At 41.3% G+C, this 27,968-nt stretch overlaps 1 protein-coding gene across 2 annotated transcripts; it reads right to left on the bottom strand.

Moving 5' to 3' along the window:
* Positions 1-27,962, bottom strand: psd2 (pleckstrin and Sec7 domain containing 2). Of its 2 annotated transcripts, XM_087798874.1 has the most exons (15): positions 27,731-27,962; positions 19,620-19,975; positions 17,924-18,610; positions 8,591-8,788; positions 8,013-8,093; positions 6,419-6,561; positions 6,268-6,326; positions 4,210-4,299; positions 4,052-4,095; positions 3,792-3,982; positions 3,648-3,718; positions 2,891-3,048; positions 2,614-2,758; positions 2,036-2,179; positions 1-1,951 (listed from the first exon to the last, which is right to left on the bottom strand). In XM_087798874.1, exons 2-15 carry the CDS (start codon positions 19,910-19,912, stop codon positions 1,748-1,750), a joined length of 2,508 nt encoding a protein of 835 aa, XP_087655000.1. In that variant the 5' UTR covers positions 19,913-19,975; positions 27,731-27,962; the 3' UTR covers positions 1-1,747. The 2 variants fall into 2 exon arrangements, with proteins under 2 accessions (XP_087655000.1, XP_087654999.1); XM_087798873.1 differs by lacking the exon at positions 27,731-27,962 and having other exon boundaries at positions 4,210-4,300; positions 6,266-6,326; positions 19,620-20,262.
* Positions 27,963-27,968: the final 6 nt, after the last annotated feature.

The following is a 27,968-nucleotide window of genomic DNA, read 5'->3' as shown; positions in this document are numbered from 1 at the left end:
TAACGAGTGTATAAAAGCTTAGTTTATGAAGCACAGACTAAATATTCAGTAAATATGTCCTTTACACTCTAGCATCATTTCAAAAAACAGTTCAGATATACAAACGAAAAAAAGATCAGATTTTGACATCAAAATGCCAAACTGTCTTTTTTTTAGTTAAATAAAAAAAATAATTCTGTCACAGTCCTATAATACAGCACAGGCCTACCCTAGAACACACGGGCCGGCACGACAGCTGGGGTGTGGGGTGGGCACAGGAGGTTGCCCTGTACTGAGGCGGGTCGATTCTAAAAGTGGAACATCTGAAAGGGCTGTACAAGGATCCGGCTGTGATGGTCACGAACGTATAATAACATGCAGGTTTTCACATCGAGAACATTGAAGCAGAAAATAAGAAAATATAGAAACCTGTGTTAATGTTCGATGAAGAGCTGAAACATCTACATGTCGGCTTCATCGTTAACACTGCGAATCTCACAAACTCCAACTTGGTTTTTATTCTCTTCACACAACTCTAGCTTGAGCAGATCAATACCTGTACAGCTACATTGTTGTTATAGAGTTATGCCACTTGAGGGGCCTTTATGATTTATTTAAAGCTACCTCGCTTGAGTAAGTGAATAGTCATTGTGGTCTTGAGTGTCAGGACAAGTCAAAAGTGACTTAAATGTTCTGCTAAAAGTGAGATCGGCTGAAAAACTGTCTTCATCAAACACTTTCTAAGTCATTTCAATCTAACCTGACGACACACTGGAGCAGTTTGTGAGCTAGCACACATGCTAAAGAGTTAGCTGAGGGGTTGCCATGGATTATTATAGCACTGCATGATATCATGCTAGTTAACGTTAATGGTGGCGCCACTCTACAGATTAAGACGAAATATGTTGTTGTTAAATATCCTACATCGCGAGAAACAAAAGCAGGCGCACAGGAAGAGTTTTTGTCTTCAATCTCACAATTATATTGGTGGAAAAGTGGAGCCAAAAGTTGGACAAAAGGTTTAGCAATTTTAGCAATGTTGCTAAGCGTCCTAGCTACTCAATGAAGTGGAATGTGAATGTGTCAAAGGCATTTATATCTGCTACGTGTTTGGCATCATCACTACGGTGTACCACTATTCTTCAGAAGCTATGTTTGATACTGGCAGCTTTTTTTGTGTTCTATACCCTGTTTGTTTCCTACACATGACCCTAAGAATACTATTTCTCACCAGCTCGGAGCAGCTCAAGCAGACAAAAGAGAGACTTCGAAAATCCCAGACTGAAGTTCTTTCACCTGGAAGGTACCTTCAGTCTGTGTCCACTGACTAAGGCACTCGCACTCGAGTGGCCCCGGTGGCTGCAAATAGAGCTTTAAATAAATAAATAAATATCCTGTACAAGGACGCACTATATTGAGAGCTTGTCTTCTGCGGACATGTCCACAAACGCCTGCTCTGTAGGTCCTAGAGGTGAGGGACAAAAACATGCTACAGTAGTACCGTTTCCACCATCATCCGAGTCGCAAGCGGCTGTAAACAATCAGATCTGTCTTTCCGGCCTTTAGCTAGTACAAAATAAATCGCTCTGGTCCAAATAGAAATAATACTGACGGTGGTTTTTAAATACACATCACAGTTAGGATCAGTTACATGTGCAAGAATTCAAGTTCTAGGAACTTTGGCAGGTTCAGGATTTCAGACGAAGCTCCTCGTCGCCACCTATTGCTGAAAGACAGTCACCACAGTTGGTCCAGAAAGCGCTGTGCTTCAGCTCCTCTGCGACGCCGCCCGACCATTGGACCCACCGTGCGCTTGACTGATGGACGGAGAAGACTTGGTTTTTCGCAGGACGCAGTCTCGACCCTCCATGAAGTGTCCGCCCATCACGCTGGCCTCGATCTTCTCCAGATCGTCCGTCACGGCTTTCAGCTTGGCCTGAAGGAGGTTGATGTACGTCTCATAGCGGGTCTTCTGCTCGACCATGGAGAGAGAGAGAGAGAGAGAGTGAGAGACGGGTTAACGTCTGACCGAACAACATGAACGCGTCACGCCAACCTCGTATGTGAGGTAGTGCTCTTTGAGCCGGTACTCCTCCCACTCGCGGCTTTTGGGGTCAGATGAGGGTGAGTTTTTCCGGTGCTCTTCTAGCTCCAGGCTCATCTGCTTCAGCTTGCTCTCGTGACTCAGCAGCTGCTCGTCCTGCACCAATCAGAGCACACGTAAACACAGGAGACCCCAGAGCCAGCCAATCACGTGCAGAGCTACCGAAAGAGCAGGTGAGACTTTGAATGTGGTTTTGGTCGTCGACGTTGGTTTTTAACAAGCAGATCCTGCCTCTCTGTTGTGTGTCTGTGTGCTGTTTATTTACCTGCCTGTCTTTGTGTCTCTGTGTGTCGTCAGTGTGAGTCTTTGTGTGAATGCCACGTGTTTGTGTGTCGACAAATGTCATTGTGACTTTCCTAAAGCGATTGTACCTTGTGTGTCTAATTGTCTAGTTTGTGTGTGTGCTTGTGTGTCTTTTTATCTTCTCACTTGCCTCTGTTCTCCATCCCAGGTTTCTGTCTTTGTGTCTAGCACTCGTGTGTAAGTTTGTGTGTATGTTATTACTGTGCATGTCATGTGTGTGTGCGCACCTGCTTGAGTCTGGTGGATGACGACGGCAGAATTGGACGACAAAATTTCTTCATGGAGCCAATAGCAGCAGGGAAAGCCGGGGCAGAGAACAGAGCTGCGACCAGATTTATCCGGAATATCCACGACATCATCTCCTCCTCGCTCCTGCAGAGAGAGAAAACAACGTCAGAATTTTGATTTCCCAGAATTTTCACTGGTTAAGATCAAAATCAGTATAGTGACTATACTGACCACTACAGAACTCAGTGTAACATGTATGATTTCGCGGTGACTCACGAGGCCTGCAGCAGGAAGACCCTCCAATCAGAGGTCTTTAGCTTGAGCACATTGGCTTTTTTGCTGTAGTCGGTGGCTCTGGTGGCCAAAGCGTGATGGATCCTCACGGCATTCTTCAGGTCCACCTCTGAGATGTCAGCGTCAGGCTTGTACTCGTCCTGACAGAGGAAAGTAGGAAAAGGAGGTGATACAAAATATTTACCTTTCATTTATATTAATATATATATTAATATATTTTTATATATATTTACCGGTAATTTGTTAAGTAAATGTTTTAAATATGTTTTATTAGTTCTTCCATATCCATATTAAGGTGTGTCGTGGAGCTGCCACCTGCTGTCCAGCCGAGCTCATTGTTATCAGTAATATTTCGAATGCTTAAAAAACAGTCATTTAGATCATTTAAGTTGGGTGATAATATTATTATTTTTTAATGCAGTGCCTGAATAAATATGCAGCTTATCACTGTCCACTGCCATAAGAATCAAGTGAGAGACACAAGGGTGAGTTTTATAAGAAAGTGGTCTCGTGTGCTAAATTATTATCGGATGGTTAGTACAGCCATCTGTCCAGCAGGGGGAGACAAATGTGCACCAGATTGGCCAAGCCTCACTACCTCATCTAGCTTGCTGTCTCACTGGGAACATACACACACAGACACACATGCGCGTGCACGCAGCTACCAGCAGCATCTACCACCAGGAGACAGGCGGATGTGTGTTTCTATGGTAACGGAGCACGGAGCGGAAAGCAATACCTTCTGGAGATACAGGATCATTCCCTTCAGAACTGCGTAGAACTTCTTCCAACCGCGACGACCCCTCGGAGCTACAGGAGGGTCAGAAAAAAAGAGGTCATTTTCCCACAGACGCAGGCTTGAAGAGTCAACCTGTCCACTCACTGCGCCTGCCGTCCATGTCAGCGTGGCTCTTGCGGGTCAGAACGCCGTGTTTGTAGGTGACAGCGTTTAACAGGATGGGAATGGCGATAAAGGGGTTATTGCTGTCTGTTACCCTGGCAACACGCTTACTCCCACCCTCGCACTGCTCCTCCACCAGCTCTGACAAGCTCTTCCTCAGCTCCTCTTCCTCACTAAGCAAACAGATAAACACCTCATCATCCTCATCATCACTTGAGTGATCCGAGCAAGCGATTACTCACACAGCCCACTCCAGCTTCTCGTTCTTGATGGAGTTGTACAAGACCTGTGTGAGCGGGCACAGTTAGCATCTTCAAGATGAATGTCATGAGAGGAATATCATCGCGACGGGAATAAACACATGACTGTCAGAATTTCGCGGGCAGATGGTTATCTTTACCTTCAGCAGTTCTTTGGGGAAGTCTTTGCCATTGTTGAGGCCGTCGAGATTGCTGATAAACTGCTGACAAGACATCTTCTTTCCAATGTTCTGGGAAAAAAAATGGAGCTGATTTTTTTTCAACATAACTTCTCCACTGGGGGGCAGTGTGAAGCTGCTGGAGGATTGGCCAGTGCAAATCGTGGCGTCGCATCATACAACAGGAGAGTAGCGAGGGGCCCTCAAATAATTATAAATATTGGAAAATAGAATCATGAAGTTATCTTCTTCGTTATTTCCATTATTGTTCTATAATTACAGTTCTAAGGAAACATAAGCCGTATAAAATAGCCGACATTCAATTATAATAGATACTATTTTATATGTAAGTGATATATATGTAAATAAGTAATCAAAACGAAGGAAAACAAATCATAAATTTTAAAATAGAGATACAAAAAAATACTGTTTTATATTTTACTAAACTTGGGACAAACGTGAAAGAGATTTGGAAGCCCAGAGGTGACATGAATGTCATTATTACAATATTGTGATATCAGTACCTCTTGCATAAATTCATATGTCAAGTATTTAATTTTCTTAACTGTAGTTTATCGTTCATTGTTTAAATGTGGGCGCTTTCGCATAGGGACGGTTTGTCTCAGTAGACTAGTGATGCCATGTAACAGTCATTTCCATACATCCACCTGTAATACTGGCCTCTTAACTGCTTGCCAATAATCGTATTACATATTTCTTAATATCCTCAACGGCAAACGTTCTGTGCTTTGATTGTCTTGATTAGGTTTGTCCTGCTCACAATAATACAATTTGAGGTCAAGCTGAACCTCTTCATGAGACTTACTTTGATTAAATGCTGATCATTCATGTCACCTAAGGAGCTCTGTACAATATTGGTTTTAATAGTAATTTAAAGACAATGGAATTATAGTCTTAAAATTATTATAAATTAAAATTAGAAATAATGAATTAACAGTGAACTGGTTGACTCTGTCTCTCCTGGACATTATACGGCAAAGGACCATACTTTGCTCATGTCTTAATTCTTCGACCTTAAGTGTCTAAAAAGGCACCTTCAAGTACAATGTTTTGCTTTATTTATATTAACATAATAATTGTCTTGTTGTTGATTTAATGCTTCTTATACAGAAATACATTTTAAATAGCAGATTTTCATTTTAGATGTCGTCAGATCCATTTTTTAGACTGGTATCCTGCACTGGCATCCCCTTGCCTCACACCCTGTGTAGCTGGGATGGAACTACTACCCCTGCTTTTATGTTAAGGGTAAGGTGTTGACTATGAATAAATTGAACTAATGTGTTGATTTAAGTGTAAGTGTCTCTAAAATTGACTTTGGAACTCTAATGTACTTTACTCTTAACATTACTCTTGCCCTTTAATATGGCGATGATCGATATTTTATCAAACGTAAACTGGTAATGACCCATAAGAACCTCAGTTGCTGTGAGAGTGTCTTTATGCTATATTTATAAGATCTGATGCAATTTTTCCACAGGCCAGATGCCTCAGGTTTGACATAGATGCTATAGCGGTAACTTGTGACTTTTATTAGTCGAGCATGTTTTGTTGGTGACAGCGCTGTGTCACCGTGTCATGTGGGAACATCATGAAGAATAGAAGTGGGATCAAAGGAGCGAGTTAGTTGCAAAGTAGGAACAGATGTTAGCGATCATCGGGGTGAAGTCTGGTCGTGAAGGAATACTCACCACCTGCAGGGGCAGACCAGATGTGGAGAGCAGGCAAAGGATTTGACAGGGAGGAGAAGAGAGAGGGTATTAGTTACACGGAGGATGTACACGAGACTAGTGAGCGGGGATTATGTCGAGCAGCAAGGTGAAGTAAAGGTAACAGTACAAGAGGTTAGCTGGGTGTTGTCTGAGCACAGCGTTCCACTTTTAATTGATGAGACTTTGTGAAGAGGGACGAGACAGAAAGGGGTCAGAAAGTAGGCCAGAGAGAGAGGGACAGAGAGAGGGAGAGAGAGAGAGAGAAGGCACACTGGCTGGTAATGAAAACAGGACGAGGAGTACGTACGTGTCCGTGCAGATCGGTGTTGAGGAGCATGAGGGCGCAGGTTAGCGTGTGGGCGCCGTCTGCAAACACCACAAACGAGCTCAGACAAAAACACAAACAAAGTCACACATGCGCTGGACAAGTGCCTGCAGAGTTCTTCCTCTCTCATTACCATCATAAGCAGCATCTTCACAGCTGTGATCTTCAGACGAAGGAGTCTGTGGGTTGGACTGGCAGAAGCGTCTCGAGAAGTGGACCAGTATCCGCTCCCTCTCCTGGGTCTCCCCCATCAGCGGAAAGGCTTTTAAAAAGCTCCTGTCACGGAGGGACACTTGAGGTCAGCACAATCTTCAGAAAGTCATGCGATCGTCTAGAAGAGGATCCTTGGAACTGCGGGACAAACTGAATTATGTCACCAATAAACACCAGAAGAGCCACATGGTGCCTGAAGTCACTGACCTGTAACCAGTGATGACTGAAAAGCGTTAAAGATCTCGCTTTAAGACGTGGTTGGTAACTCTTAGTCACATGGTACACTCTATGAAAGCCGTGCTTTTGTGAATGGTTGATTCATTTACACCTCTCCCCTCAGGCAGGAGACTATCAGGACCAGAACCTCCTGCCACAACAACAGTTCTATCCCCTTGGCAAATTACACTCATAAACACAAACTTATTGTATCTTTGCCAACATTGAAATTTGTAATTTGCAATCAATAAATTGTTAAACTGTATTATTTTTTTAAGTTTGTATGTCATTTATATTATTTTGTCACATTTAATGTTGCACATATATACCTAAGAAAATGACTACTTGTTGGAACGATCCACTTATTATAGCAATAAACATTTTATTCTATATATATTTTAAAAGATCAAATTAATGAATAACATGATTCATGGTTCAATGTTATTGTTAATATAAACTTTTTAAGCTATTTTTGCTGATTATGTCATTTTTTACTTAACTACTATGTATTACTTTAAGATGGGTGCTATGTAAAGATGTGAGCCAGGCATAAGTCATTTGTAAATTAAAGAGATGGATATTTCAATCTAAGGTGGCACAATTCTATTGCAAAGACATCACTCAAACACTTGCCGGAGCCAAGGTCCCAAACATGCAACTTCCCACACTTTTTCGGTCGTTAGATTGTTTTAATGTTTTTGCAACTACATTATACGTAAAAGATACAATTTCCAAAAATGAAAAAATACCTCAAACTACTGAGGGAAATAGTGAATAGCGAACTCAATGCTATACTTGCTAGATAAGACCAGATAGACTAAATTGATCATTCTGGAGATCTCCTTCGGAAAATTAGATTTTTAGTACACATCATAAGTTAAATTATTTATGCATATCGAACACACAATGAAGATGATAGATTTCTAGTCTAGCTAGTTGCTTACTAGTAATATGTTGCTTGTTTTGGAGAGTATATATTATGTAAATCAGAATTAAATCACAAAGCTACAATTTCTAATTCAAAATGATGTTTGTTCAAGATAGAATGGAGTTTGTCTTTCATAGGCTGGTAAACATTAGTTAATCTGTGAAATACCAGAGTAACAAAATACAGTTACTTTATATCACTATTTCTTAACCCTAGATAACAGTTGTTGCCAATACTCTGAATGTGAAATTCCCATGAAAAGGTAGTTGACTCCAGGTGACAATGGTTTACAATAAGACACAAATGTCCTCCATAGCTGGACAATTACATAACAAAGAATTCTCATTTAGTAGCGTTTATCTTGTTTCACCTCAGAGCTCGGTCCAGTGAAAGGCCGGAGAAATCAAAGAAGTTCAGGTACTCTGACGCCACCAGCTGGCTGAAGTCGTTACTGCCGGAGAGAGAAAGACGTCACATTAGAAAAAAAAACCTTCTCAAGAGTAGCAGTAAAGTTGAGTGGAGGACAGATGAGAACATTTTCTTCTCTGCAGCTCCGGCTCAGAAGTGGTTACATAACTGCAGCATGAATGTTTGAGAAGAACATCGCATCTCACACACCAAACAAGGGCGACAGGAGAAGTTCTTGGTATTTTCGACTTGTTACACAAGATTCAGACACTCACTCAACAGACAAGACGAAGGAGAAGATGAGATCATTAGGAAGGTTGAATGTTGTCGACAGGTCAGAAAATAAAGGGGTTAATCTCTGTCAGTGGGCACTGACGACAAAGCTGTTCTCTCCATTACGTCGGGCATTGTTGTGAAAACATCCCGATATGTTGGTCTTGATTCAGCAGGGAAACATTAAGTTGTTTAATGAGCTGTGTTGCTCTGTTGAAGTGTGTCGTCAGCACACATTTTGACATTCAGAGCGTCGTGTCCACTCACTTCTTGCCCAGGTGTCGCGCCACGTCGCAGCGTTTGAAGCCCTCCAGGTAGTAGAGGCGCTTGGCTAGCCTCTTGGCGGCCTCGGAGTCGGCCCTGCAGCCGTTGGCCAGAGTGTCCGTGCTGCCGCGCTCCAGGCGCCCCAGACTGCCCATGTCCCCCTCCTCCGAGTCAGACGGCACGTCTGTGAGGTTGGCATCGCTGCAGAGACACAAGCACACGTCAGTCGGCCAGGTTGTTTGTGTGTAGCTGCAGATGACGAATCACAACAGTGTTTGACTTTGTAACAGTTGTATCCAATTCAACACTGTCTCTGATTGGTCCATTTTCAGGTGCCACCTTTAACATGCTTGAGGTGCAAAGAACTTCATTGTCCTGAAATATCACTATCTTAAGTGAAGAACCAAACTGCCATGTTCATCCCAGAGCTTTATTGTCTCCACATATATGTGACCAATCTGTTCGATCTGCTCTTAAATGAACACTAAAACCACTGAGCACCAACATATATCGAAAATGAATGTGCGTTTCTGTTTCAGAGTTGAGCAATGTTTTCTTTTGAACCAGGGTCACTGTATGTTTTACCAGTTTGACTAAACAAATGAAGTCAGCGAGAGTTTGGGTCATCACATTCATATGTTCCGAGCTGGAAGACATGAAGTCATAATTCATGACAGAAGCTTCAAGAATCACTGATTATCTGGGAATGAAGTTGCTAAATGAACGAGTGAATTGTCAGTGTTTATGTGTCGTTAGGTGTTAGAATTAAACTGTTCTTCACTTCATCACAGCCACAGTGGGTTTCGGAACCCTGCAGAGACTCATGAAGACCCTCTCATCACGACTTACAAAAGTGTTTATGCCATCAGAACAACAAGCCGTGTATTAATGAGTTACTCCTTACTTATTCATGAGACTCTCCTCCATTCCAAGCACTAATTATCCTCCGCAGACCACTTGTTTGTTAAAAAACTTTCTCTCCATCACTCTTTATTTTCCTCCTGCATGTGTCCTGTCAGCATTCAGGCCAGATGATTCATTCCTTTTCTCTTCTTTTGCATAATCTGATCAGCAAATTGCATTAGCGTCACAAACCCAATGCATTAGTCGCTATTATCATTAGGGAGTCTCAGGTTACCATAGCAACAGCGGATGTAGAGCTCCTGGGTAATTCTATGAATGAATACAATGCAGATAAAAAATTGTATTTAAAACATGAAAATAAAACAAATATTTAGATTATTCATAAAAGGGCCACATTACAACTAGTGTGTGTTGTTAGTGGCCAAAATAAGAAACATACATATAATATATAAATACTTAATACATACAGTATATACTATATATTTATACATAATACATATATACTAGTATGTAAAATGTAATAAAGGATTTGATTTTGAAATTAATTTGTTAGCAATATGAGTTAGCAAGTTAGCAAGATGTTTTTAAAAAAAAATGGACCATTTTTTACATTTTAGACAGCCCATTAAATGGACTTGACCTGAGGTATTTATAGCACCATTGGCTAGATAGCGCCCCTAACTTGAGTGAGTTCCTTGTGAATTCAAAACAACTTCTGACATGAACTCATTCTTACTCCTAAGGTCGGAAGAGATAAGCCAGAGTCAGAACCAGGAGCCTGGACCAGATGGCATCTGCTTGTGTCTGGACTCGTCCTCCGGGACAGGGTGGGCAGATTGTGTATCCGGGAGGAGTGAGGCAAGCAGGAGCCATGTTTTATTTGGAGATGGAGCTAGTTGAGGTGATTTGGGGGTGTAATTATGAAGCTTCCTGTACAATTACATCAAGTGCAGGACCGTGGAGCCCCTCAACAGGCAAAACCACCAGAACTAAATTTAAAATTTCTAACAAGGGTTGATAAAAATAGGACTACGACAGTTGAGATACATCCACAACGTCTATAAAATAAACAATGAGATGACACGGACCCAACAAAAATCACCATCTGGATCCTCAAATCACTTTAAGTTTAAACCGCTCTCTGTGGTTCCAAAGGATGGCTGTTGAGCGGAGTCTGCTGAGTTTGTTGCGTAAGGCAGTACCAGAGACACTACTGCCACCTCCGTCACATATGTGAAAAGCAAATTAATAATTGAGTTGATGAAAGGACATACGGCAGAAGGAAAGTCACACTTTCTACTGGAAGGAAAGGAGGAACACAACAATTCAAAAATGTTACTACAATAACAGTATATGTTCATTTTATTTAAGCCTTGTGTTATCTCAGGGTCGAGATGACCCCCAAGTCCTGAAAACAAACGTGTTTGTAGTATCCCTTGTGTTGCTTCTGGATGAAGGTCAACAACCTCTGCCACTGCATATGTATTTATGGAAACCAGGAAAATGTTTCACCTTGACCCTGAGATAACACAATGGATTAAAATACAGAAAATCTAATTATATTATTGGAAAACAGTGATTTTCACCCTGCAGTTTTATTTTAAATTGTATTTAATCTCAGTGCCACCATCAATACATGATCAACGTCATATAAACTGTGGGTGCATTAAAGGTTCTTTTGAAAGTATGGCCAAAAACCACTCCAGGACACAGAGATGATCACAGAACCAGTTAAACACTATAGAACGTGTCACATATCCAGTGGCCACCCTGTGAACCTGGTGTAAAAACCCCATCCTTGTGACAAAATTGTGTGTCCTCGGGCCACGGATGCCATCTTGGATCTGCGTCAGTGAAACAGATACGAGGAACATGAAGGCACATGCCACTGACTCACAGGCTTATCTGCTAACCTCCTCCGCCCAGTCTTACACCGACAAGGTGTGTCCTTCTGTGTCAGAGAGGTGTCTCTGTAGCATCTTCAGGGAGGACTGATGTAACTTCTCTTCATCTCAGTGGGTACGAACACCAGAACGGACACGAGGTCACGGTCACTGAACCCGAATGTGTCTTATCACTGGACGTTGCTCTCTAACGATCGCCAAATTGTCGAAAGAAACAAAGTGTAACTTTGAAAAACAAAAGTACAAAAGAGGTTATATAATTCAACGTAATTAAACAGACAAAGTGTTCAAATATGTATTACACTTTCATCAGATCAATTTAGTTTATTTTTGATGACTATCATTAACAATCAAAACATATCTGGACTCTTACTCATTCAATGTTTTCTGATCAAAACTGTATAATATTTGTTATCTTTCCAATTCAATATGAAATATCTTTCTTTCTCTGATATCGATACATAATAAAAAAAAAAATCAGTTTATTGAAGTTCAATTTGAGTGTAAAAAATGTTATTAACCATAAATAAGATTATATTTCCCAATGAAACGAACTTTCCTTTAAAACATTGCTGTATTCTTTAATGTAAATTACTACAGTGACAATACTTGTAAAAGAGAAATTGTTTTGGAAAAATATTAAACCAAAAATCGTTGTCTGTTATTACAACCAAAAACGAACTTTATGTTGAACTTTATATTGAATTCGGATAGTTTTGGTCACGTCTTCTTACGTTGAGGGCGAGTATTACAATATTCGGTTCGGATATAACGATGAAGAACGTTCGTGAATGTTCTTAAATCTGGCTACAGTCGGATGACAAAAGTCTCCTCAGAGCCACGAAGCGTGTTTCCTGAGGTCGACGCAGAAGATGTAGAACTCACAGCAGCTGCAGCAGAAAGTCGAAGTGAACATCGTACTCGTCCTTCCACATCGCGGATCAGATGGTCATGGGCGGAACCGGCTTCCACCACCTCATCGTCCGCAGCTCCGGTCCAAACTTGAGCCGGCTCAGGCAGCCTTCAGGTCGGATCCAGGTCTTGTCAACAGAGCCTGGAGTCGTCTGGCTGGACTGCAGCGGCGCGGGGAGGAAGTGGTGGGCGGAGCTCGGAACGAGAACTTTTTCCTGATGGATCAAGTTCCTGGTGGAAGTACAATAGTTCTGTGTGCCGCTGCCAAGTCCACTTCCTTCTGCTCCAACATGCAGACTCGAGTAAGAAACTCAGTGAAGACAAACTCTTGAAGAGTCCAACCCCTTAACTTATACTTGACTTCAAGTCAAGTAGTACAAGTGTAGTCTCAAATAATGTCCAGAGAAACAATACAATACTTACATTTATTTTTATTTACAACTTGTGAATAGCGATCTTGTGTGACACAATCTTCAGATCTTACTAAGTTTGTAGTCCTTGACTTTCTGCAGAAATCTCATGTTCAAAAGCGGCAACTGAGTTATTTTAACCCCTGCGTTATCTCTGGGTCAAGGTGACCCAGGTATCCCTTATATTGCCTCTAGGGTCAAGGTGAGTGACCTCAAGGGATTCCTCAAACAATAGTTTGTTTTCGATAACACAGCCCGAGGACACACAATTTTGTCGCAATTTTTTTTACACCAGGTTCACAGGGTGGCCACTGGATATGTGACACGTTCTATAGTGTTTAACTGGTTCTGTGATCACTCTCTGTCCTGGAGTCATTTTGGCCGTACTTTCAAAAGAACCTTGGGGGTCATCTCGACCCTGAGATAACACAAGGCTTAAATAAAGTGAACATAGACTGTGATTATAGTAACATTTTTGAATTGTTGTGTTCTTCCTCTCCTTCCAGTAGAAAGTGTGACTTTCCTTTCGCCGTATGTCCTTTCATCACCCCAATTATTAATTATTAATTTGCGTTTTCGATAACACAAGTGTTAACCATGCGTGGGTCCCATTTTATAGGGCAAAGTCATTTGTGTGGCCTAAAAGGGATTTCAACAAAATCCGTTTGAGCGAAGATAAATTCTACTTCAACGTCAAACGTATCGCGTTTCTTATACTGTATCTGGGATTTCCCCCTTATTGAAAGATTAGGTGGTGGTGGTTGTGTTATGAGTGGGTTGTGGGGAAACAGATTCTGTATTATGTAGAAAAGTAGTGCTAAAGTTAACATTAGCTGTTCACTTAATTGAACACCTGTGTTCAATGTTGACCTATGTCTGCACAACTTATTTGTCGGAGAAAACTATAGGGTTTTAAGACATGTTTCTTGACACCTCGTGTGGGATAGACATGACACCTCACATCGAGGGATATAATTGTAATCTTATTTGTCCAGAAAGAACACATTTTTGGAAGTGGATATATTTGTGTTGGAAATGAAAACTTGAGTTTATTGCAGGAGAGTTGTTAAAAACACCAGCTGTGGAGTGAGAAGGACAAAAACGAGCAAGCTAGTCACTTCCTCACACACTGGATTCATCTAACGTCCGTGAGTCTTTAAAGCAAAAAAGCAGCAACGAAACAAGGGAATGAAATGTTGCAGACGAGAACCTGGTGAGCACGAGGAACGTCTCCTTGCTAACAAAAGCGCACGTGTCCTCCTGCAGCTTGACTCATGGAGACCGTCGGAGCGCAGACAGCAGTATTTATAAACTGGCTGCAGCACAGATGTGATCCTCACATGGGAACAGAAAATAATTTGGTGATTTGTCGGCCAGTGGAGCAGCAGGAGGAAACTGCTGTGCAGTCAACTCTGTCCCATAAGAACAACAGCAATTATCCCTCATCAGTGTGTCAGCATAACATCACCAGCGTTGCTAGAAAGTTGATGAAGACAGACGGAGATAAATATTTAATATAATAATCTCTTACAAGATGCATCTATTCTCTTGTAAGAGTCTCCAGAAAGCTGCAGTTGTGTTGTTGTAGCGAGCAGATCCGCACACTGACACCTCGGAGAAGTGAAGTCTGCGGTTGAAGTATGCTAATTCACCCAAAACTGCTATGAGAGAGAGAGAGACAGTGGGATGTGTCATGAAACATTGAGTCGAGCTAAAAATAGCCGAGGATGAGACTGTCAGAGCTGAAATGAGTTTGTGTGTGTGCATATTCATGTGTGATTCAATATCAGAGCCAGGAGAGGATAATCTGCAGGATGTTTCCACGCTGTATAGAACCATTTTCATCCCAAGAATATTTGTGAGAGTGTGTGTGAGTACTTGTGTGTGTGTGTGTGTAGATATTTGGGGCTTCCATATCTGTGTCACTGACGGATATTACAGCTGAAGCAGCTTTTGGTACATTTCTGTTTACTACCTCCAGAGTGTTTTCATGTTCCTGTGCTTGACAGTATATGAAAGAGATTAGCGGCGCTGTGATGTGGAAACAACTGTGCTGCTTTTATGTGCTCAGCCTCAGATCTGGTCGGCAGAAGCAGCAAGAAGGACAGTTATCTTCCCCACATGCACGTCTATGTTAAATTATTGTATTTTAACATTATCCTTTTAGCTGTGAGGAAAGTTGTTCCTTCAGAACATTCTCAAAAAGAAAAGTTGTCAACTTCCCATCTCAGAATGAACCCCATGACTGACATGCCCAGTGACAGATAACTAATCAATAAAAAGGTGTGATTGACAGTCCAATAAGCCAAGCCCATAGCTGGGGCGTCACCTTGTTACTTCGATTGCTGGAAGGTAAACAACTTCCACCTATTTGAATACACCTTATGGGTTTAACAGTGGATCACATCAATCTCAATGCAAAATGGCAGCAGTTCCAGTCTGAGCCTCTACCAAATGACCAGGTGTCTCACTCTATCTTAAAGTAATAGTGATCTCATTTTTGTAGCCGATTCAGATCGTCCATTTTTTCGCGTCTCAACAGGCGATACTCATTTTTACCCAGTTTTTCACCTCCTAGAAACTCAAACACACACTTTATCCTTAATTTATTTTAAAGTAGAAGTAACATATCATTTTAACGTCCATTCTAGTTTAAATAGCATCTTGTAATAAAATACATTCAGAGGAAAAAAATACATTTTTGTGTGACTCTCCACTGCTTGGCAAAGTGAGCTAATTGAATTGAACATTATGTATGCGAACAATATGAAATGTAAAGTAGTGAGTAATGACCCTGTTTAAATCACAGTAATGATTGATGAATTGCATTTTTTGACAAAGCAACTAATAACAGCACGCTTCACCTCAAAAACGAACCTAGACACTGTCACATGATACCTAATAACTCCCAACACTTATCACCAGAGATATTTGTCTTTCAGCGGTCCCAGAAGATTGACATGCTTTTTATGATTGACTTAAGAGAGGGAAGGAAGTGGCTTTATTCTCACAAGGGTATCGCGAGTAGTAGAATCGCCCTCATTGTAAACGTACATTTGTGAGAATTGTGATTTGTAATTCTCTTATTCAGTTAGTGATGGGCTGATGAAGCTTCATGAAGAAGTGTCATGTTGTTTAGGGGTCAGTAAGTGGCGCCATCAGTTTAAAAATGATGTGATATTAGAACATTTGTTCAAAACAAAGGAAAATAGTGTAGAGACCGCCATCTAGTGGGCTCTGAAAACAATGACACTGTTCATGAAGCTTCATCAGACCATCACTATATTTAGGATTACGTAAATGATGAATTGGTTGATGTCACAGTTTTCCTAGGTCGCTTACTAGCATTATATATATACACACATAAACAGAAAAAGTGACTTTTTTAACTCTTAAAATACTTTCTCTTGCACTGATCAGTAGCTCAATGTAGGAGCAGTTCAGTGACGCTCGTCTCATGTAGAGTCTTGAGAGGCAGAAGAGATTTAGATTGGCTTCAACACCCTCTAGAGCAGTGGTCCCCACCTTTTTGTTGTCTACTTTGTATTCACAGACCAACCTTATAATAAAAACACATAAGTATCTTGACGTGTCACTGGGTAATCCTACTTCATAAAAAATATAATTTTTGAAAACCTTTAAGACTATCAATAGAACCAAAGTTAAATCATTTTCTTTCTTCGCAGCCCGGTAACAATTAGACAACATGGACTGGTACCAGGGTCCGGGGTATGGCGACCACTGATCTTGGAGACAGTGAATTTGATACCCTTGACTGTTCTCAACTTCCCCCCCAAGACCAGCAGATGGATCCACTTTGGAGTACTCAGATGTCTCATGACCCTGCTGGGCAGAGGAAAAGTGAAGACGATGATGTCATCACACAAACAATGGCTCTTTCAGCTGGCGCTCATGGACAGGAAGTGGCTCCATGGTTAAAGGACAACATCTGCAGCGGAGGGTAGGGGGGTGGGCGCAGACTCGTCTGTCCCGTAACGCATGCAGGTTTTTTAGGCACCAAATATGACGAGAACCAAACCCAGATGGGGCTTCCATTTGTCATTCCTGTAGCTGCAGCTGAGGACCAGAGTCACGCGGAGGGGACACATGCAACCAGAGATAGTTAATGTGAGAGTTCAGGTTACATGGCTGTTGTTGTTAGTACCTCCCCCATCAGTGACCCACATCTGTCTTGTTCTTCAGAGCTACTTTGCTAATGAAAACAACAAAAAGGAAGAGGAAGGAGAAAAGCTCCTTAGACTGCTCCATGTTTCTGCAAAATTGAACGTTTACACTGAGGTGTGCAGGTCTGTCCTATCTGTCCAGCTGAGCCACAACTACCACAGGCGACATGAAAAGGTCGTCAACCTCGCCCCATCAATCGAAACTCTCTAGACTGACGCCACCTGCTGGTCAGATGGATGACACACTTCTAAGAAACGTTTGTAAAGTTTTAAACATACCTTTAAATATCAGTAGCAGGTCATGTAGCTCAAAGGCAGCTGATTTATATTTCAAGCTAAAATTTTAAATGAAGCAACATCATGTTTTTTTTAGCCAATATGGTTGCTGACGGAGCTGTTGCTCCTAAGCTTTGGAACGATCTTCCTCTCTCTTTGCGCTTGATGGATCGACTGACTCCTTTAAGAAACATCTTATGTTTCTATTTGTTCAGGCTTTACCTTGATTTTCTGGAACTCCTGTTGTGTTATCAGTTTTATCTTGACCTTTAAAATATATACTTTATTGAATATTGTTTTGATTGTTTAAGCGCTTTGTGACCCTGGTCTGGAAAAGCGCTATATAAATAAAAATTACTTACTTACTTACTTACTTAACTTATTACCAACATGAAAATAATTCTCAAATTAATCATGAATTTGATGTTTTTCTTCAATAACCTTTAGATGTATCTAAAAAGACCAAAACTTTTCAATTATATATTTTGTATTACATAATGTATTTTATAAATATAAATCTACCATACAAATGTATTTATTTATTAAAACGATTACTTTTATACATTACTATATGCTTTTTAAAAAAATCTCTGTAGGAGCCAAGGTTTCAAGAATGTAATGTCATGTAAGTAATTTTGTATGATTTATTTGCTTGAAATGGATGTACCTTGAAAAAACTTTCTGCACAACCTTCGCAAGCTGGGATAAACTGTTGCCAATGAACTGTGATTATACTCATTTGACCATCATTTCAAGTCACACCAAAACTGAGATTTCAAGTCGTACCTGATGGAGTTGTGCATGGTCCTGTCCTCCTCAGATCCCTGCAGTTCCATGTGGTATCCATTGGCGTTGGCCCAACGCCCCGGCTGACTCAGCACAAACTCAGACCTGCTCCCCGGTATGGTGGTCCTCAGAGGGCTTCCCCCGACTGCAGCACCTCTGACACTGAGCTCCCCTCCAGGACAATCCGGTCCACCCTCCATCAGTCCATCCTGCTCCTGGACCGTCTCCAGCTCTAGCTCCAGAGGTTCTGGGGCCTGCAACAGTGCCCTCTGCTGGATGAGCGGCGTAAGTGGCGCATCGAAGCTAACACAGCTGTCTGTTTCATCGGTGAGGGACAGCACGTCCAGAGAGTCCATGCTGCTATAGCAGGTGCCGCCTCTGAGCAAAGCAGACTCCACGATGCGCTCAAATGTGGAGCTGAAGCCATCCTTGTTGTCAACCACAGCCTCCTCCACCACATCCTCTTCCTCCTCTTCCTCGACCACCTTCTCGATGATCTCTTCAAACTGTGAACTAAGACTGTCCTGACTGTCCCTCACATCTCCCACCGTCTCCTCGTCTTCCTCCACCTCCGTGTCGGCCTGTTCTACCGTCGACTCAAAGTTAGAACTGAAGGCGTCCAAGTCACCTTCTTCTCTGGCACCATCCTCCCCCTCGTCTTCGTCAAGGCATAAGCCATTAGACAGGCTGAGGGAAAAAACAAACTTCATCAATTATTAACTATGTTACTGAAATTCATCTTGTCTTTAGATTGTGGTTTACTTCTTAATGGACGAGAATATGAATCAATGCTGCTGCTGTTCATGCGTGTGTGTATGTGTGTCAACAGTGAAGCCAATAGTGAATGAATCAGATGATAAAGAGCTTATGTGATATTCCGACTGAGCTCCTCTCCACCAGATTATCAAATATGTTGATAACACAAAGAAGACATGGAATCTAAAATGTCAGTTGTTTTCAGTGCTTCATCACTGGGTGAAGTTGAGCATACAATGCAATAGAGCTTAAATATTGGGCTACATTAACATAATATGGGTGTAAATTAGCTGTTTGGCAGAGGTCTGCACTCTCGGAGTGCTTCTCTAGGTATACTTGTTATTAGTGTTTGGCCGATGAAGCTTCATGAAGCACTGTCTTGTGGTTTAGAGGTCAGTAGGTGGTGTCATCCGTTTAAAAAAAGTTATCGGATGTTTCATTAGAACAGTTGTTCAAAATCAAGGAAAATAGTGCAGAGACCGCCATCTAGTGGACTCTGAAAATAATGACACTGCTTCATGAAGCTTCATCAGACCATCACTAGTTGATACACTCTTGTTTCTTTCGTGCTGCTGCCAAAATCTCCTAGAAATCAATAAAGAACAATTCAAGGCCGGCTCCATTCTTGAGTCACCTTGAAGCACCAACAAATTTTTGTTTCACAAAAATAAACTATGTGTAAGTTTTATTTCTAAACCTTTATTGAAAAAGCTAAAGTGTGGGGAATTGGGAATTTTAAATGTTAAGTTAGTTGTAGTGAGAAGCCAGAGTAGCTTGACTCGTATGCAGATGAATCTTCACTGTGTGTGGTAGAGAAAATGCAGAAAAAAAGTTACCACAATGACAGTGAGCCTTCAAATAATACATTGTCTTGATAGAATAAACGTTGAAGGAGTTACGGTGTGGTTTAAGAGACATGCCATAAGAGAAGTGAACCCACCTTGCATCCTTGGGAGGAGTCTCCTCCTCTCTCTGATCCACCTCTGTCCTCCTGGATCCTTCTGCTACATTCAAGCATCCCTCCTCTTCATCTTCATCCCCAACCCCCTTCTTAAACTTCGACCTCCCCTCCTTGTCCTCACATCTCTCCTCCTGGGCCTCCTCCTGCTTTTTGCCGTCCTCCACGTCGCCGTGGTGATGCGCCTCCCAAGGCTGGTGGTTTGTGGGTGTTATGGGTTCCACTGGGTTCTCTGTCGGGGCGGGAGACAGCGGGTCCTGCCCCTCCTGGGTCATGGTGCTTCTCAGTCAGGGAGCAGTCGTCCCTTCAGGCTGGAGATGATCACCAGATCTTCAGGGCTGAAAGAATAGACGTTCACTCGGATGGATGTTACACAGTCCGATCATCTTGAGACACAGCTGAGCAGGAGTGTGTATCAGCGCGAGTCTCCTTCCTCGTCCTCTACTGGGAGCTCTAAAAGCAGGACGGCTGAAGTAGTCCACAGCAGAGGGAGCAGATCTGTCGACTCATGCCTTGATGAAAAACTATTTGCCCTTGTTCAGATTTCACAGCCGGATAGCAACACCTGGGTCGGCATCACGGCTCCACTGAGACTTGTTGCAAAACAAAATACGTTCCACTGACACAACACTGAAGCAGATCTCCAGAGCTCACTCAACAAGACTTTCTGATTTATTTTTCCTGCTTTTGCTCGATCAGAAACGGCTGTGTTGTAATTGAGCCGTCTGTGATGCAATAAGGTCGTGCACACAGTGAGATTAAAGTCACAGTCCATGCAAACAAATGTTGATGATCGAAATGAAAGAACATCAAAGGAGAGAAGGGAAATGTTTTGGTTTCAGTGACTTGCTGTTTTTTTTGTCTGGTGAATATAGCTAACAGTTTCATTATTCCCTGTACGCTGTTGTTCGGCCTGTACAGCTCACAGTCACGTAGAGAAGGTTTAGTAAGAAAGGCGACTGCGAAGAGAAAAGATTACAAATGCCTTAAATTCCAGCTTTCAATGATTCTGTGATAGAACTGAATGTCACATTGTATGACTAACTAAATCTAGATTCTAGTGGAGTGTTGAACAACGTAATGATCCATCTTCATCAGTAAAGCCTGAACACTGGTGTCCGGCTGAGCGAGTGCACAGCCGCGTGGTGTCACAAGCAACTCTGCGTGTCTGACATCCTCACAATCTCTGCTGAATCATGGGCCGCATGCGACTCACTGCACAACTGCGATGAAATATTAACACCAGTGTTGTGAGCTGGATGTAGGTGAACACAAGTCTGGGATGATATGGTAGACACCTGATGGTAAGGCTCGTTCAAACTCACTATGTAGCTTGTCTTGAAACCCCAATGCCTTAGATTTGTAACCTCCTATATCATATTATTTTTTAGATGAGTAGTTTTTACTCATCTAAAGCTTTAGAAGAAGCAGCATTCATGCGTTACTTCATTGTCTCCCGGGGTTAGACATGGAAGTAGATCAGTGCCATCGGAATATTAAATGTTTAAATTTAACATTTAAAATGTTTTAAATCTCTATTCAAACAAAAAAAAGCAACAAAGACTTTTTTGAATAAAATGATTTGTCCTTTCAACATTTGTATAAAAACAAATGTAACCTATTATATAGAAGTTAATGAATTCAATTATTTCCCCCCGCCCAAAAAAAAAATTCAAACGCTAAAAAGAACAAAGAAAGAAAATCAAAGTTACAACCTTTGAAATGTTAAATTAAACAATTCAATATTATAATGGCATTGATCCATATATTATATTTAGAATTTAAAACAACACATTTTAACCACCTGCTCCTTGTCCTATTACCAACTGTAAATTATATTTTCTTGAATTGAGTTGTTTTGCAAACAGGCAGACATTAAAATGTGGCACGTAACATATAATATATAAGCATATTGGCACAGGTTTTAAAACAAATCTGCTCCAAAAGAGCATTTCTAGTTCATTTTTAACATCAGCTCCATCAGTTCCAACATGGTTGGGCTGAAATTTAGATTGTTATGCCTTAATAAGCCTTAATAGAGTGGGAAAATGTGTAAATGAAAGAAAATGTAATTTTTTTGCCTTTTCTAAAATTAAACCGTTTCCAAAAATAATTAAAAAGATCAAGAAAGAACGTCCACTAAATGATATGATTGTATAATCATATGATATATAATAATAAAAATATAGAGATTTAAATAAATTAACTTTTTTTTTTAAATCAGCATAAGTGTTAAAACCAACACCAAACTATGGTGTGGCCACACTTAATGATGCCAACATGGCAACATTACTCACTCATTGACTGTGATTTCATTGCAGATTCTATTGACACGTTTGCATATACACACACTCACAGATGAACACACACACACACACACACACACACACACAAGCATAACAGTAGCAAAGTTCCATAAATGGAAAGCAGACATGGAAAGTGGGAACTGTCTTGAGTGTCGTGTTTTCGTCTCTCCATCTGTTCTACATTAGTCGTTTTTTTTGCCATCTCACCATCGAAATAATCCTCCTTTTTTCCACGTCTCCTCCTCTCGTCGGGTTGTAATTAAAGGTAAACGGGTTGTAGCAGCAGAATGAAATGGGAATCATTATGAATTCTGCTGCTGATGAGAGAGCAGATGTGCTCCGAGACCCTCGGGACGGAAGATGGCGGAAACAGACCTTGATAGAAAGAGAGAGTGTCTGCATGTACACAACTGCTACCAAGTGAGACCTAATGCATTTCACTTTTGTCAGCAGAACACAGAGCCTCTTAAGCCTTATCAATTTCCTTTAATCGAGATCTGACCACCTGCCAATCAAGACACCACACGGGAAGAAGCGGCCGGCTCAGACGCAGAGGCAGCAATCCAGAGAGTGACGACTGATAAGCGTCTGCCTCTGGAGTCTTTTGTATATCTGTCCGTCTGTCTGGTTCATTGTCTCACGCGCGCTCCATATAGCAACACAAGATGGCGTAACATATTGATCTGGAGCCTACGACCCGGATAGATCTTCTCCTCTAGACAAGTCGAATGTTGAAGCAACATTTTCTCCTCCTCGTGACACACACTGCAAAACTCATTTGACATCCGAGCCACAGAAGTGAATTCCTCTGACTAATATTTGACTGCAATTGAACTTAGCGAACGTCTGAGCTTATATAACAGTGACTTCTCTTTTTGTCAGGGTTCACTGCACTCTCACATCTCTGACACATTTAACAGAGACACTGTGATGCTGCTGTTACATAAACCACATTAACCAACTCTAGATGACCAGGATCAAGATCCTGAAGTGGACCTCTTGTGTATTTTATTTCTATCAGCATCCCTCTTACCTCTCCAGGAGCCTCGCATAATCTATCAGATTATCTTTAGTTTAAGATAACAATAATAGCCTGATGGCTATTGTGCACGGCAATCCCACAATCCTTTGCAAATGTTAAATGACAAAAAACAACCAAACCTTTAATAAAGTCAAGAGTTGCTTGTGTGTCATCTCAGTGATTCCAGTACATGCTTCTCCTCCCTCTTCCTCTCTGGAATCATTTGTGATCGCTGCTGTTGTTAGAATCGTGTGACAAACACTGATGATGAAATCAGACTTTGAAATGTAGAACGTAGCAAACATCTACAGTACAACTTGATCAAAAAGATCTCCCCTTTCACCGTGACCTGCTCGACTGTTTCACAAGTTCAAAACTCACAGTTTCAACATTTCAAAAGTTTTTTTCTTTTGTTTTACTTCATAAAGGAGCATTGTGTGCTCTAGCAGAGGCGGAATCCAATTTTTAAGGCTCTTCTTGCAACATATGTTTGTGAAACTGTGAATCGTTTGCTTAGGGCGTTTGGTAGAGCTTCACTTGTCTGTCACAATTTAAAATGAATTAAAAGAACTCGAGGAAACTCTTTGTCAACCACACTCTTTCGAAACAAACATTTCAATTTGCTTATTTTAGAACCAAATTACTTACTAAATCATCAGTTTATTTTTGCTTGGTCCGGGTCAGAAAGGAGGGGAGTTTGGGTCATGTTGGCATCGCAGGTTAAAGCTGTATAAAAGGGCTAAATTGAACGTAGCAGATCAAAGCTGTGTCTGTCTTTTTATTCAGAATTGTGATGGTCTGATGAAGCTTCATGAAGCAGTGTCATGTTGTTAAGAGGTCAGTAGGTGGCGCCATCAGTTGAAAAATGATGTGATGTTTCATTAGAACAGTTATAATGACACCGCTTCATTAGGTTTCATCACACCATCACTAGTTGTTTTTTTTTTATCTCAAGTGTAATGAGAAAGTAGTCACACAATGTTTTTGTTATACAGGCTGAAACTTGCTAGAGTCAAGCAAAGAATAAGGAGCTATATGTACCTCTCAAGCCATTTGAGAAAGTATGTATGGTCATAATAAGAAAGCATAAGAGGTCTCCTTGAACACCTTCAGTTCAGTCTAATGTACTAATGACCTTGATGGAGAGTGTTGTGAGAGAACAGTTGTCGTCAGTGTAAATGTAACCACTCATCAACCGTGAAAAGAAAACCGGAATCTTGCAGTTTAGCAATGACCTCTCTGTCTCTCTCATGTCTCAAGATCGCTTCACAAATCCCATTAAGTCTGCAGACGCTCCCGATAAACATCGCTGCTTTTGGGCTGAGATTAAGTGAGCAGCTAATTAGGCCTTTTTTTTTACTTTGTTTAGGCTCATTACTTTGTTTTCTCCTCTAAAGTGATCGAACGGCAGGAGCACCACGAAGCTGCAGTCCCGTACAGTTCATCTAAATCATCTCTTTTCAAAAATAAATTCTAGCATCTACTTATAAATATTTACTATTGATGTTAAATAATGCTGTGTTTATCTATGCCGTATGATCAATTATGTGATCAGTTATCTGTGTCATGTGATCGTTTATGGGTGTCATGTGAGCTTGTGTATATTCTTTTCCATTTCCAAGTCGTTCTGTCTCACAGATGAGTGTCAGATTTGAAGATGGGAAGAGAAAGCTTCTCACAACCTTCTCTTCCTGTCTTCTTTAGCGGTGGTCTCTTACTGCAAATGACCCACTGACCCTGTTCATAATGAGCTGGCTGGATGCACACACACGCACACGCACGCACACACACACACACACAGACAAGTAAGGAGGGCAAAGATATACAGTCATCCTCTAAAAATGTGCAACCAGCACAGATGCAAAGCGGCGGGGGAAAACATTTCCTGGCTGCTATCCTGGAAGAGGGAAATACAGCGCTGGAGTTGATCCAGGGTATTTACGAGTGTGTGAGTCTAACGGACGCTGCTATGATCCACCCCAGCTAAGTGGAGCGTGACAGTGGGCAAAGCTCCCCCAAACCACCCAAATGTGTCACATCTATGTTGTCAGGGTCAACCGTTTTCTTGGTCAACGCGTCGTCTGTACCCAGAGTGGTGATTTATCTTTACGTGTCTTTGGAACGGTTCAGCGTTTTAAAAGTCATATCTTCGCCAGCGTTTTTACAAAATGCCGCATTCTATCCAATTTGTTGCAACTGATGATCTCTTGAGCCAATAAAGTGATTAGAGGGATTAAAAAGCAAACGCAGCATGAGAGCGATGTGGAGCAGATGAGATGAGTCTGACACCTCCTCACGCGAGCTCTGCTCAAGGGCGCTGTTGTATTTGGGGGATTAATTACAACCAACTTGACTAGACATGCAAATGTGTGTAATTACACTTATAATGACTTTGATTTGCAGGTTGTAACATCTTGCACCTGCTTAAAAGACCCCACTAGAATCAGCCTTTAAATGGAATGCTGGTAAATTTAAAAACATTTTGTTGGTGAAGAAATAATCTAGGATCTTAGCACATGTGCTTCGTAAGGAATTAAATTTTATGTATGCATTACAGGCTTATATTCAGTCATCGATAAGATAGTTTATGTTGTGAGGGTTTAGTTCCTGCTTTCATGTGTGTCATCTGCATAACTAAACTCATAGTCTTTGTGTTGCTACTGCCTCAATAACACATTACTGAACTTCCTGTGCATCAGCCGAAGAACAACAATCCAGCCAAACAACAAATCCAAACACCAGCTGCTCTCACTAAAACGTTTCACTTTTTTAACAATTTAGATGACAACACAGGCCGGGAATTTCCTCTCCGAGTATTTTTCACATCAAGTCTGGTTGAACATTCTCATATTCTTGTGTCCATTTTTCTTCCATGCCGTCTTTTAGATTTAAATCAATCAATCATCGGTTCAGGTGATACAATTCTTGTTAGTTTTCAAAGATGTTTTGTTTGTGTTTGTCTTGAGGGGATAATTGGCAAACCAAGGAGCTAGCATGTTGCTATTGTCAGCCTGTGAAGTAGCTCAGTCATATCTCAGAACTCTATTCGAAGAAAGCCTAGTACATCAGTGAAATCTTCTCTAGAACAGACCCCTGATAATTCTCCAGGTATGAAACTATTAAGCTGTCCCAACTTGGCCTTACACCCTTCTTTTATCTCAAGGTCGTCAACATTTGAAACATTAGGTATGTCCCAGTGCCTCACCATGACAACTATTGTTTGCATTTTTTTTTCCTGAGAAAAACCTTGTGCGCACTTGTGGATCAAGTGCGCACACTCAACACTCTTGACGTTACAATGATCTACCACTTTAGGATACAAACCCTTAAATAAGCAAATCTTCCAGGGTCGAGACACATATTTCATCTCTTGTTTTTATTACCGTCGTTAAACTATCCATTAACATCTTTCCAACACTCTCCCTTCCTTTAACCTGTCGAGGGGTTTTACAATAAGCGTCTTTGTTTGGTGTTTGGTCATTAACAAAATTATATGAGATGCAAAAACACAAACAACGACACTGCAACAATCACGTTCTTTCTCTAATGCTTTATAGTTTTTTTGTTTTTTTTATTTACGAATATTTTAACTCAACTTCTAATCATTTTAGTAGTGATGGGCTGATGAAGCTTCATGATGCAGTGTCATGTTGTTTAGAGCTCAGTAGGTGGCGCCATCAGTTTTAAAATGATGTGATTTTTCCAAACAAAGGAAAATAGTGCAGAGACCGCCATCTAGTGGATATAATAAAGATTATTTCTAAAGAATTTTTGGCTAAAATATAGTCTGCAGAGTCCATAAAAATCACGAAAAGAATTTTAAATATTGACAAATATCATCTTATAAACGTGAAGGTAAATTTGTAAACAGCGTACTTCATGATTTTCATATCGTCCTAGCATAAGTAAAATATTTCTCTGCTTGACTTCCAGCAACACTTTTTGCTCAAAACTGTCCTTGTCTTCTTGAGAGAAAAACGTTTTCAACAAAGTATTTTTGTGAACATATTAGTTGAAACAGAGTCATGAATGTTTATTGATGCTACTTTAATACATGTTAGCAAACCAAAGAATGTAATTATACAGCTCTCATCTGAGGCTCAAAGTAGCATTATTATGTGTCATGACAGCTATATTTAATATACATCTAAACCTGGAGAGTTTATTTGAGTTGGGACCCGCGGACTGTCCGATACTGTGGTCATTTGTTCTGGTTTCCACGTTCCTGTTCCCCTTAAACGTGCCTCACATACCCTTGAGATGTACAATGAAGTTCCAGTGTGTGAGGTGCTGTCTCCTAAATACTCAATAGGACATAAACAAAGTGGATTGACAAGCCTCATTGTCTCTTCCCCGGTGTGTGTGTCGGAGAGAGAGAGAGCGAGAGGACAGCCATGTTCTCCCAGCCTCCTCCAGCCAGTAACCATGACAACAGGATGGCTGGGAGACACGGTTCAAGCTCAATTGAGACCGGCGTCTTTTCTTTTCCTTCCAAAATAGACCTTGGTCGCGTTTCAACACCGACTTATCATGCTGAAAGCGGAGAGGAAACGCTTTTCTCTCCTTCACTTCCCTCCCGAAACGCATGAATAGCCTGGAAACGCAGTTTTTGCTGAAGGACCGTAAAAGCAAGTCCGTGCCAAATAATAAAAAAATTAAAAAAAACACGTCCACTGAGACAGTCGTTATTTTGAGTACAAGCTAATACTGTGTGGTATTCGGTTTGTTGGTGATGTTAGAGTGGAATCGTGCACCGTTGGACTCACCAGCCGGAGATGAGGAGCGGCGCGGCGGTGCTTCTCTCCCGCGTCTGTCTCCGGACATCCACGCCGTGAATGACGCTGTCAAACAAGCGCTTCTACCACCTTGACGTCCTTTTCCAGAGCCTTCTCCGAGCAGTCTGGCGGAGGTATGGATGAACACACGGAGGCGTGTTTCCGTCTCCTCCTCTCTCTGGAGCCTCCGAGTGTGTGTGTGAGCAGCAGCAGCGTCTCTCCCGGCCGA

This window comes from Callionymus lyra, chromosome 9 (assembly GCF_982586985.1).
Source record: "Callionymus lyra chromosome 9, fCalLyr1.hap1.1, whole genome shotgun sequence".
Lineage (NCBI taxonomy): Eukaryota > Metazoa > Chordata > Actinopteri > Syngnathiformes > Callionymidae > Callionymus > Callionymus lyra.
The sequence above is the reverse complement of the archived record's forward strand: the minus strand, read 5'-3'. Positions and strand labels throughout refer to the sequence as shown.

Coding starts and splice junctions, on each gene's coding strand:
- psd2 (XM_087798873.1), bottom strand. CDS start 19,912: ATGACCCAGGAGGGGCAGGACCCGCTGTCTCCCGCCCCGACAGAGAAC. Junction 4,301..6,265: donor ACCGATCTGCACGGACACGT/ACGTACTCCTCG, acceptor TTTTTTTTCCCA/GAACATTGGAAAGAAGATGT. Junction 2,759..2,890: donor GTCTTCCTGCTGCAGGCCTC/GTGAGTCACCGC, acceptor CTCTCTCTGCAG/GAGCGAGGAGGAGATGATGT.